This window comes from Harpegnathos saltator, unplaced genomic scaffold (assembly GCF_003227715.2).
Source record: "Harpegnathos saltator strain DR-91 unplaced genomic scaffold, Hsal_v8.6 scaffold254, whole genome shotgun sequence".
NCBI lineage: Eukaryota > Metazoa > Arthropoda > Insecta > Hymenoptera > Formicidae > Harpegnathos > Harpegnathos saltator.
In genome coordinates this window covers 405,001-417,361 of record NW_020230044.1, presented here as the reverse complement: position 1 = coordinate 417,361, position 12,361 = coordinate 405,001, and the positions used below count along the sequence as shown (strand labels likewise).

At 56.0% G+C, this 12,361-nt stretch overlaps 1 protein-coding gene across 2 annotated transcripts in view; it reads left to right on the top strand.

Annotated features, from left to right (window-relative positions):
* Positions 1-12,361, top strand: part of E75 (ecdysone-induced protein 75) — a 47,778-nt gene that overhangs the window by 26,148 nt on the left and 9,269 nt on the right. The window contains exons 1-3 of one of the 2 annotated variants that reach the window (XM_019843319.2): positions 2,919-3,177; positions 3,534-3,622; positions 12,304-12,361. The exon at positions 12,304-12,361 is cut by the window's right edge and continues 87 nt beyond it. In XM_019843319.2, coding sequence (XP_019698878.2) covers positions 2,934-3,177; positions 3,534-3,622; positions 12,304-12,361 — 391 coding nt within the window. In that variant the 5' untranslated portion in view covers positions 2,919-2,933. Of the gene's footprint in view, positions 1-2,918; positions 3,178-3,533; positions 3,623-12,303 lie in introns of those variants that run through there. The other variant, XM_025299199.1, reaches the window with a different exon arrangement.

Below are 12,361 nucleotides of genomic sequence, written 5' to 3'. Positions count from 1 at the left end.
GCTAAGAGAGCGTGAAGGGATTTCGTTTCGCATATGCGACAAATCAATCTCGCGGGGCCGATGATAAGCGTCGCTTCATCGACGACAGGATGGACATCGCGGACAAGATGCGTCTCGACACGCGCACCGATTGTCCACCAGAGCATTCGCGCGGTACTGGTTTTTTTTTCTTTTTTTTTTGGAGATTTCATCTTTCTCATCAAAATCAATCGCGCGCGCGCGCGCGCGCGCGCGCGCGCGATGCGACGAATGCGAAACGTTTGCTCAATTCACAAGGCGATCGCGCCGATCCACCCGCGAACAGAGACCGGAAGTGCATTCGGAAATCTTTCGCGCGTAGCGATTCCTGCGTCCTGCGGAAACACGATATTTTCGTGAAAAAAAAAGAAGAAAAAAAACGGAGTGAAATCGCGAGCGGTCGTTCATTTCGTCGACGGTCGTGGACGGCAAGTAGAAAGACCGAGGCGGCGATTCGATGTCGGGGCTTCTCTCAAGATTCGTCCTTTCTCGGGGCAACTCTCTTTCGGTATCTGAATGAAAGTGCCGATATCGTTACTCGAGCACAAAAGGGAGCACGAGTAAAGATGTAGAGAGAATTATAATAAGCTTTATTGACGATTAAACTCGGGACTCGTATCAGGATATTGTTACGTTGTCAAAGATTTGGTTGTTAACAAATATACACACACACACACACAGAGCGTGTACATGTTGAAGTTTGTACAAAATGCGACAATTTTTAGATTCGACGGGGGGGGGAAGGTGTTGTTGAATATTCAATATTTACACGAAATTCCTCCGTTTCTGTTACGTCTACCGAGCGTTTCCAGGGAGTTAAATTCAACATCCGGTTCAGTTTTATCAGCAGTAATTCGACGCGGCCATAGTCGTAAAGAATTTGATAAACAACCGCGAGAGTGCAATCGGAACGATTTATAATATTAGAATACTGGCGCAAACCTGATCAGCGCTCCCGTATCAGCCGACTCAGCGCGAGTACGTGTAGTCGTCATCAGATTTTTCGCACCAACGCGCCACGATATTCAGTCGTCCGTTTGCGAATATGAAGCATCGCGGAACGGCAAGGGAGAGGAGGGGAGAGGAGAGAAAGAGACGCCGTCTTGTAAAAATCAAATTATGCCGCGCGACAATAAAATTCACTGCAAACATTCGCTCGGATTGACAGCAAACGTCATGACACGCTAGGTGGGACGATCCGCGCGCGCGCGCGCGCCACGGCCTGGGCGCGCCGCGCGCACACGGGAATTTCCTGTGTTTTCCGCGAGGATAGGAAATTACGTGGAAACAAAGCGTCAGAGACTCGGCGAGGACGTTCGGTCTTTTGCGGCGTTACCGATAAAGACGCGGAGGGAAGGAAGAAGAAACGAGCACACACAGACGGGAAGGAACGTTCGCGATACAGATGCCTGAGGTAAAGAAGCGAGAGAGACGAGAGAGAAAGAGGAGTGTAACGTAGAGATGGAGAGACACAGAGAGGGAGGGAGGAGAGGGAGAGGGAGGAAGGGAGGGGAGGGGGGGGGAGGAGAGAGAGAGAGAGAGAGAGAGAGAGAGAGAGAGAGAGAGAGAGAGATGTAAGGAGCGACAGGAGGAGGAGACGAGGAAGGGAGCGAGAGGAAGAGAAAGAGAAAGAACGCGACAATCGCTACACTCGCGGTTGGCTCGAGCGAGAGGGCGCATGGCCTTGGCCGCTGCTGCGGGGTAATTCAGTCAAGGTTTCGGCCGATGAACTTCCTCTCCGACGGGAGGAAGGAGACCCCGCCGCGCGGCCGGTCGCGGCCGACGCGGTGGGGAAGACGAGTCGACCAATCGCGCCGACACGGGGCCCGTCGTGCAGGCGACCGATTGGTCGGGTCCGTAGCGGCCGCGACGGCACGGGCCCGCCGGCAACTTGTCAGTGACCTCCAACATTGAAAATACGATGAACTCTCGGGGGCCCTGTAAGAGAGCGCACGGAGCAATGTGTTGTGTGTCCTCTACTACATACTATGGTAGCCAGGGCGTAGACATTGTAGATGGTCGAGAGAAGACGGCCTATGACAGCCTGGTGAACGCCAGGAGTGAGCAGCCAGGCAGTCAGGCAGATAGGCAAGTAGGTAGGCAGGCAGGCAAGTAGGCAGGCAGATAGGCAGGCAGGCAGGCAGGCAGGCAGGCAGGCAGGCAGGCAGACAAGCAAGCAGGCAGGCAGGCAGGCAGGCAGGCAGGCAGACAAACAGGCAGGCAGGCAGGCAGGCAGGCAGGCAGGCAGGCAAGCAAGCACAGGCAGGCACATCAATCCCTCCCCTCCACCACAGAGTTACTCAGAGTGCCGAGTAAGGGCTGCACGGCCCCCAGGTAACCAACACTCGGCAGCGCCGAACTCGAGTCAGACCAACGCGAACCTCCCTCGAGCGAAGACTTACTTTCACTCTCTCTTCAGGCTACCATCTCGTCTGCCTGCTCGTGCTCCGTGCTTGCCGCGAGTCGCTCACTGTAACACCTGGCCGTAACCTTTGCACACGGTTGCAAAGACGACCGCGCGACTCGTCGCGTGCGTGCCCTGGTGATCTCGCCCGCCCCCGCGCGCGCGTGCGCGCGCGCGCGTCGTTCTCGTCATCATCTCCCTTGGTGAAAGATTCGGCGTGAGACATTCGGCGCGTGAATCGATTTACTTCTCTGGTGATTCCGCGGTCAGTGAGAGCGTGGTGATAGTGAGGACGCTAGCGAGCGAGAGATCACAGAAGGAGATCACAGGTGGACCCGATCGTCTCGTTTAGACCGAGTGTGCAGTGTGTCGTGATAGCGCGCGGTTGGTGTGTTGGATACCGCTTCCCCGCGCCCCCGCGTGCGCTAACAGAGCGATCGTCGTCGTTGTCATCGTCATCGTCATCGTCGTCATCATCATCATCATCATCAACATTCGTCCGGACGAAAACATGATCCTCATGCCGGACAGTAGCGCGCAGGACACACTGGCCGTATCGCCCGCGCCCGAATCGCTCGTCTCCAGCCTGACCTCGCACGGTAGCCGCGCGTCCACGGTGGTGCCGCGCGTATCCGCTCAGGGCATGTCTAGTCCGTATCACGTGGTGCAATTGGCGGCTCACCGACTCAGTCCGAGTATGCCGACGATGGACTCGACTGTCTCGTCCGCTAAACCAGAGCCCGAGCTCAACATAGGTACGAACGACGACGTCCTTTCGACGCGCTCGCCAATTCGACGACAGAGAGCGAGCGAGTCGAGCGCGATAGCCGCGCGCGCGCGCGCGCGCGCGGGTGAAAGCGGAAAGTTGTAACACGCGCGCGGCGATGCTGTAACTCTCGCGCGCGCGCGCGAGCGAGCGAGCGAGAGAGAGAGCGAGAGAGCGAGAGAGAGAGAGAGAGAGCGAGAGAGAGAGAGAGAGAGGAGAAAGTGTTCTTCTTTCCCTCCCACCTTTCTCCCGCAGCCCCGCGGTGCACGTGGAGAGCGGCGGCGCGCGGTGAAGGGTATCTCGCAGCGACCTGCATTAACGGAACGCGCTTCTGTCTTGTTTCAGAATTCGACGGGACCACCGTGTTGTGTCGCGTCTGCGGTGACAAGGCGTCCGGTTTTCACTATGGGGTTCACTCTTGCGAGGGCTGCAAGGTGAGTACCACCGACCGGAAAGTGCCGACGGACGCGTTGCTCGCGCCACGATTCGATTCTGTGTGCTGTGCTGTGCTGTCGGTTGCATGTGATGGCGATCGTTCGCGGGGAACGATCCTCCTCATCGGACTCTCCTTCCTTCGCGTCGCAAAACGCCAAAGCCAGAATCGAATCTCGCGCGGATTAGCGCGCAGCTGAGTCGAGTCTCTTTGCGAGCCGAGCGATTTCGATACGTCCGCGCGTGGTGGTTTCGCTGACGCGCTTAGTTTCGCGCTTTATCGTATAGTCGTCGATTGCTTCTTTCGGCACAAAAGAACGACATTGATATGAAACGTTCGCTCGCGTTTCTCTCCGGCGAAGAGACCGGCGGCTCGAGCAAAGTTTTATATTTCGCGCGTCGGATAGAAGAAATCTTCAATGCCGGTCAAGAGATTCGTGGAAAAGAATGGAAATGCGCGTCTCCGGCTCGACTCGCTTTTGGACGCCTTGCAGGTTGTTGAAAAGAAAAAAAAAAAAAAAAAGACCCGCTCGCAGAGACAAGCAGAGCCGAGAGACGCGTCGTTCGGCGTGCGGCCGAGAATGTATCGAAATCGCGAAATGTGCGAAGCGCCTGTGGCCAGAGGTGAGTGAATGTGCGCGAATGTGAATGCGTGAGACGGACCAAGGCTACGGAAGAGTTGTCGACCGAGTCGACCTTAGACACGCGGAAATCATACGAGATTTGAGGTAGTCCTTGACGTTATTTCACGACCCGGTAGTTCAGTTCCCCCACGTCGTCGGAGGAATCTCGTCAAGGCTTTTTTTTTTTTTTTCTCGCATTCACGCATTATCGCCAGGGCCGTATTGCGGGGCTTCGTTCATCGACGATGACGACGACGACGACCGCTTTGAAACGGCTGTCGACGCGCACTATTCTCGCGAGAGCATCGGTTATTTTCCGCTCGGGTTTCGGTTCGCATGTTTTCATGTTTTTGCGCCGTTCTTTCTCAGCAGTCTCTACCGTTAGATTGAGGGTGACGAGAGAAACGCTCAAACGTCCTGGAAAGGCTAAATTTAGCAAAAATCGGCGTGGCCGAGAGGGATGTTCTCTAGATTTCTTAAAGAAATCTTGCAGGGGAACAGTGTGTGGGTCGAGCAGGTAAAACATAGCGTTTCGAAGTTCCTTTGAAAGTTGAGTCAGAAAACATTTCAAACCGACCGCAGGGTCTCCCCGTTATGTTCTCTTTGTCATCCGTGGCTCTTCGTAATGGTCAGTTTTAGGTTGCGATCAAACATGTGAAACACCAAATTTCCAGAGAGACCGTTTTTTTTTTCGTTTTCTTTTTTTTCATTTTTTTTCTTGCATTTTTCAATTGCACTCGCGATATCGCGCGAAAACTTTTGAAAATTTTTTCACGTCCTCCTCGCCGCCCTCGTAACGAAGAGAGACGCGGGCGCGGCGGCGGCGGCGACGGCGGCGGCGCTCGTCCGAATCTCACACGTGTTCGCGTGTCTCGTCTTTTGTCTCCCGATCGTACCACGCTCGTCGCGGCTCGTCGACCGGAAGCGGACAGTAGGGTCAGCACCGTGGCTATGGATGCGTTTTAGGAAGTGGAGGAACGGCGGCGCTATATATCCACCGTCGGCGCTGCCACTTCCACAGGCGCATCGACGGTGCGGTGGAGGTGGTCGCCGCTGCCAGGTGCCGAGCGCGCGTCGTTTGCCCGTTTGCGCTTTCAGAGCTCGCAGACTCTGCCGGGCCATTCGCGCGGCAACTTGGCTCTGTCGTCGCTCTTCCTCTCGCGCTCTCGCTCTCTCTCTCTCTCTCTCTCTCTCTCTCTCTCTCTCTCTCTCTCCCGCTCTCTCTCTCTCTCTCTCTCTCTCTCTCTCTCTCTCTCTCTCTCTCTCTCTCTCTCTCGCGACACGCGCGATTGCCGGGCTCGGGGCACAATTCGAGCTCGTTGCGAAAATATATTTCCCGCTCTCGGAATACTGATCGACGTTTCCGCTTGTGCGCAATTATTCTTCGATATCTCTGTCGATCGAGCGCGGGAGGAGGAAGTAATCAGATTGCAACGCGGAACCAATCACATCGAGATGCGGAATGCGGTAATGAAATGTTGCGCGCCGTTCTTGTCCCTTGGTCGCTTCGCGAGCAACGCGTCAAGAGACTTGCCGTTCAATCGAAACACACGTAGCGGCGCGCGGAGATGCTCGTTGAAAATTGATCGCGTACCGAAACGAAATGCAACGTCTGTCTTGTTCGAAGAAGGAAAAACGCGCGATTCTCTCTCTCTCTCTCTCTCTCTCTCTCTCTCTCTCTCTCTTTCCGTAAGACGATTGATTTTCGTCAGCCTCTTTTTGCGCGGTGGGGCGAGCTGAAGCGAGAAAAGCTCCGTTAGTTAACGTCCCGATCGAAAGGACGGGTCAAAGGACTCGGGTCGACGGGAGAGAAACGAAGGCGAGAGTGGGCTGCCCCGAAAAGCGGCAACATGACGGAGGTAGCGATGGCGATAAAGCGGCGGCGGTGGCGGCGGCGACGACGACGATGATGATTGTAACCGCGGGAAAGCGAAAGTATCGGAGAGGACCTCTCGGAGAAGTCTCCGCGTTCGGAACAGGTATACTTGTGCTTTCATTGCTCCTATTGTAGGCGTGGAAGAAAGAAGTAGATCGGCCGCATTTTTCCACCTGGGAAGCACCTGATGGTCGGGAATTTTTCCGTGTCTCTCTCTCTCTCTCTCTCTCCCCACTTGTTCTCGCTCTCCTCCTTCCGCCCTCCCTGACCGTCATCAGCATCAACCAACAGCATCGCGCTAGTCGGTCGTTGCGACGCTCAAATTCCTCGGAAAGACTAATCGACCGGGCAGAGTCACGGCCTCCGGCTGGTTGACTAGGTCAGTAACTTATGGCCGCAGCGCCGTAAGAGGCGCTAAGCCGAACGAATCTCCACTGAGTGACCTAGCCGCTAGCGGTAGAGCGTCTTAAGGTACTGGAAGAGGGGCTTGTGGAAAGGGAAGAGAACGCGGAAGAGTGTTGGGTATCTTTAAGACTAGGTCGCTCGGTCGCACCACTGTTGCACTATTTCGCTCTACCGTTTCATCGGTCGTACGCTACTTTTCTCTCGATGTCAGCGCATCGCAGCGGCGAAATATTCATGTCGCAGCTAGTGAGAGAGCGCGCGCGTTTGTAATGTTTTTCCATCATTTCCAAACCTTCCTTGGGAAAGTGGACGAAAATTTTCGTCTGCAGAGCACGGAGAAGCGACGAAATATCACGAAGATCCACCATTTTCATATTCACGCTCGCAGTTGAACGCGAGGTGCGCACGCGCGCGCGCGCGCGTGTGTGAAAAGTAACGCAACGACGGTGTTCGAGAAGAAGAAGAAGAAGAAGAAGAAGAAGAAAAAAGAAGTATTAAAAAATAGGTTTCTTCCGCCAAGTTATTAACCCGCCGAGGAAAAATGAAGACTTGTCAATCTGTCGCGTGATTCGCATGACAAAGTAAAATCGGTGCGTTATTTCGGAATGATTTAGACCACAGTTGGAGCTAAATTGATTGCGGTTCGCGAATAGCCGCGCGAGTGGCGCTATTATCGCCCTACTTTTGCTGCCATAACGGTACGTGTCGTGGCGAATTAAACTCGGAATAAACGTAGCTTCGCCGGATTTTTCGTCGGTACGCATTAGCGATCTGGGCGTTGACCTATCGAGCGAAGCGCCCGCACGGCGGCGCGCTTAAACGGGTAACACATCCAGCGCGTAGCGCTCGACGTCCCGGGATTTCAATCCTTACTTAACATTATCCTTACTTCTCTCGAGCGAGAGATTTTTCGTACGATCGTCGCGACATGATGGTACAGAGAGAGAGAGAGAGAGAGAGAGAGAGAGGGAAAAGAAGAGCGTTGCGAGATTGCGAAATCGCTCTCGATTGAAAGGATCGATTGCGCGCGCGCGCAATCATTCTCCCTGTACAAAAGCCGCGCGATACAATTATTCGGGAGAAAAAGGAGATTCCTCGCGCTTCGCAGTGGAGCTGTCCTCTTTAAATCCTCCGCGACGAAACAATGATCGGTGGAGGTGCTGCTGCATGTCGACGCTTTTTCCGGAGGGTTGAAATCAGGCGACCGGTGCATTAACCCTCCGGTCGTCGACCCTCCGAGCCAGTTACGTCACTCTCCCTCCTTCTCCTCCTCCTCCTCCTCCTCTCTCATCCCGTTGCTCTCTCTCTCTCTCTCTCTCTCTCTCCGCGCACCCCTTCCCACAGGGAGAAGCCCTCCCCCACTCTCCCCTCCTCGCTCGCTCGGGTAGCCGTCATTTTTGACGTCGTAACGAGTCGCGATCTCATTTTCATTTGATTGCGCGAGTATTTCGGTGCTCTCGCTCGGGGTTACTGACCCCGGTGCATCTACTTTAGAATCGGGTCAGCCGCTTATTATCGTGGTAGGTGTTCGCTCAGCGCGCGCGCGCGCGCGCGCGCCCCGGTATCTGTCCACCGGAGCGGGGGAGCTCTCGGAGAGATAACGCGCTTCCCCGTCGCGCGCGCGAAATCGGACCGGCGCAATTTTTACGCCTGATAAATTCGTCCCGCGAAACACGATATCATCGGCAAGGAGTATATAAATGCATCGCCCCACCGTTCTCTCTCTTCCCGCCCGCGTTGTCCCGCTCAACCGCCGCCGCCGCCGCCGCCGCCGCCAACGAATCGATAGGCCTCCCAAGGGATTCTAGCTTTCTGACCGGGGGGAGAATTTCAACTCGACGTCGACGGCATCGACTAGTGTAATTCGCTGACAATGGGAGAGTCCATGTTACTCTTTACTTTCCCGCGCAAATTCTCAAATCGTTTCCGTACGACTACTCGGCGGAGCGCAGGGTAGATCTCGAGCTCTCTGATTTGCGATGATTCACGGCTCGATCGATGGAGCTCCCCCTCCGCCCCCCCCACCCACACCCCTTCGTTGGAGTGGCTCCAACGGCGGGTGTAACCAGATATGTTCGCGAGAAAAATGGATCGGTATCGATACCCAATTTCACAAACACGGACTATCATCGCTACTATCATCCGATATGCGGCACACGGTAGAAAAGTGTGTGTGTGTGTGTGTGTGCGGCGCGCACAGCAGCGCGAGAGGTATCGCTGACCTCGACGATCGACTTGGCCGGGCAACAGAACAGAGCAGAACGGCAAATTCTTGGGGTCGTAGGAGAGTGTTGGAGCGAGCTAGCAGCAGCAGCAGCAGCAGTAGCAGCCTAGCTAGCGAGCGAGCGAGCGAGCGAGCGAGCGAGCGGTTAATGCCCCCGAGCGGAGCGGAGAGTGTCGCGACTGTTGGAGCGAGCGCACGCGCGCGCGTTACGTACGTCACCGTTACTCCGTTTCGCGGCCCCTTCTCTCCCCGGCCACCTCCTCCTCTACTTTTACTACACCTCCCGCCTCCACCCTCTCTCGGTGGCGGCAGATACGCTTACCTTCCCCTACCGTCCCTCGCTCGGATCGCCATTCCCCTCCTCCTCCTCCTCCTCCTCCTCCTCCTCCTCCTCCTCCTCCTCCTTCTACCTCCCTCTATCCGTTGCAGCAGTCGCGCGCTCCGGTCGTTGGCCCCGCGACCACATCATGTGTATGTCCCACACTCTCCTTACCCTGTATATGTGTATGTGTGTGTGTGTGTGTTGTACACGTACGGGACGTGCACGCGCGTATACAACCTCCTAGTGTATACCGTCACCGAGCGACGCCACACTCCTGCCAGCAGCAGCACCTCGGCTCGTCGACGCTGTGCTTTCACGGAAAATAAAATCGGAGCTTGAATCGTGTCGCCGGTCAACAACGACGACGACGACGGTGACGACGACGACGACGACGACGACGACGACGACGACGACGACGACGGTAAATCGCGAGGCACGATCCTCCGCCGCGAACGTCATCGCGAAAACTGGAGAATTTCATGCGCGCTCAGCTTCCCCTCTTTTTTCGGCCCCGGTGAAATGTACGAGTTATACGCCAGCCGGTAAGAGAATTTGGCGGAAATGAGTTTCCTCATCACGGTCAGAATCGAGAACAGAGAATAACAGAACTTTCTCAAACCGGCGAAAGTTTCGGCGGATGCGAACGGAGCGCCGTCGTCGTCGTCGTCGTCGTCTCGTTCGATATTTCTCTCTCGGTGCATTTTTCCCGGGACTGTCGCTAAATATATCATGCTTCGGGAGCTTCAGGTTCAGTTTGGGTCGAGGGTAGCGCGAGACGGGGGCTCTCACGATAGTCGCGCGCGGTCGAAAATGAAATAAAAACAGGCGACTCGAAAGAGCGAGCGCGTCTTGTGCGATGAGAGAAAAAGAGTGTTTTAATTGTTGAGATTCTCTCCGTCGCGCTTGTCGCGTCTCTCACACGGGGACAGGACTGGAAGAACGCGTGCGCAAAGGAACTTCACTCGCAACTTGAGGTAGCTTGCGCGCGAAGGTGATCGCCCCCTGACCCGTCACGGGCCATGCACGGTTCGAGAGATCGATGCACCGCATTCCCCCACACACCTCCTCCTCCTCCTCCTCCTCCTCCTCCTCCTTCACCCTTCGCTCGTCGGATTCCCGTCGACAGACAGGTTCAACAGGGGTTGCTGGCCTCGTCCGGGCATCCGCGATGGGTAGAGCTCATGGCCCGATACTCGCACTTTGCAGTAATTTACCAAGCGATGACGCGCTCCGCCGAATTGATAATAATCGCTCTCGAAACCGTGGGATCTCGACAGAGTTTGCAGCTCTCGCGAGAGAGCAGTAGAAAGATTGGCGTTGAACCGAGGAAGAAACATCACGATCATAAATCGGCCGAATTCGTGTCGCACGACGTCTCGCGCGCGCGCGCGCGAAACACCTCGCTGCTTTCTCGTCCGAAAAGTCGATCGATCGAAGAATCGTCTCGGAGAGGCAGCGAGGCTCGGCATTGCCGGCGCTGACAGTTCATTGACTCGCGTCAAACGCCTCGCGCCGATTGACAGCCCGGGCGCGGAGGTGCAACGGTACATCTCGTTCTCTCAACGCGGCAGCGCACGAAGTTGAGGTAGGCGAGGTCGCGCGTCTGACGTCACGGCGGAGTTACTCGCCGACGAGCATCGCTAACTTTTCGTATGCGTACACACCGCCGTGTGGCCGTCGACACGATCGCGACGATGACGACGGCGACGACGACGACGACGACGACGGCGACGACAAACAGAAGCTTCACGAAGAGTCCCCCACGCTTCGTACGCGTTACGTAATCGTCTAGCGAGGTCGTTGACCGACCACACGACGGGAAGTACCTTCGCACTGACCTATCCCTTTCCCAATTTTTATTCATTTCAACTCGCCTCCTTCTCCTCTCTCTCTCTCTCTCTCTCTCTCTCTCTCTCTCCCCCCTCTCTCTCCCTCTCCTACATACCACCATCTTCTCTCCTACCTTTGCTTCGCACTGGGTGAAACGTCTCTGGGTGTAACGATTAGAGAGACGCGAGTTCGCGGAAGAGACGAAAAAGGTGTGCAAAGGGTTTCTATATTCGCGCTTATTCGCGAGTGGATGGGTGTGTTAGAGGGGTATCAGCGCGAGGGTAGGAACCGGGAGGTGGAGGTAGGGCAGGTCGTTCGGTGAGGGTAGCTTCTCTTGGCGGAAGGTGGGGAGAAGGGAGGGAAGAAACCCGTTAGTAGAGCGCCCGCGAGCCTCTATGGTAGCGCTCGCGGTAAATACGACGAGGAGGACATCATCTAGGGTTCACTCGAGCGCGCGCGCGAGAAAGACAGAGAGAGAGAGAGAGAGAGAGAGAGAGAGAGAGAGAGAGAACCTGAAGAGGGAGACGGTCGAGGAGCGCCAGTGCGCGCAAGGGGGACTCTCACTTTCACGCGGTGAACTGCGGGTGAACGTCCGGGAATTGGGTCAGAGTGTCCCCCACCTCGACACGCCAGAGGCAATGTGCCGAGGCTCTATGTTCTCTGTGCTAGAAAGAGCCAGTCCACAGCCAAGCTCCGATACAAACGGTCGCTTCTTTCCCCTCGGAAACTCGCGCGTTGTACTTGGTACTTGCGTGAGAGGAGAGAGATCGTGCTTGCACACCGCGCGCGCGCGCGCGCGGCTCTCTGACGAGAGAAGACGAGAAGCTGCGCTCGTGACAGTGATCGGGAATCGTTCGTTTCCCCGCCCGGCCCTTTTTCAACCACGGAAGCTTTTCCCGGCATTTCTCCAGCGCAGGCAGAATAACGCTACCGCGGGACATAACGGATACCGCCGGATAGAGAGAGAGAGAGAGAGAGAGAGAGAGAGAGAGAGAGAGAGCGAGGGAGCGAGGGAGAGAGAGAGAGAGCGAGAGAGCGAGAGAGAGAAAGAGAGAGCGAGAGAGAGAGAGCGCGAAGGCAGGATAACAGGCGCGTTGTTGCGTGATCGCGGGTGCCAAAGTGCGAAACGACGAGCGCGCGCGCGCGCGCGCGCGCATACGCAACACACACACACACACACACACACACACACACACGGCGGGACTATTCGCGCGACTGTCCGCCGTTTGGACTTGCTCCTTGTTGGATACGCCGTGCGTATACCCTAACTCAGCCGGAGTGGATTAATGGGGTGCTTGTGCGAATGTGATCTGGCCACCCCGCGCTCGGGGACCGATTGCTCGTCGGGGTCTTCGTCGGACAGCGACGGTCAGATTGACGAGGGTTTTGTCGGTGATTCGCAGGGCTTCTTCCGCCGGAGCATCCAGCAGAAGATCCAATATCGGCCGTGCACCAAGAATC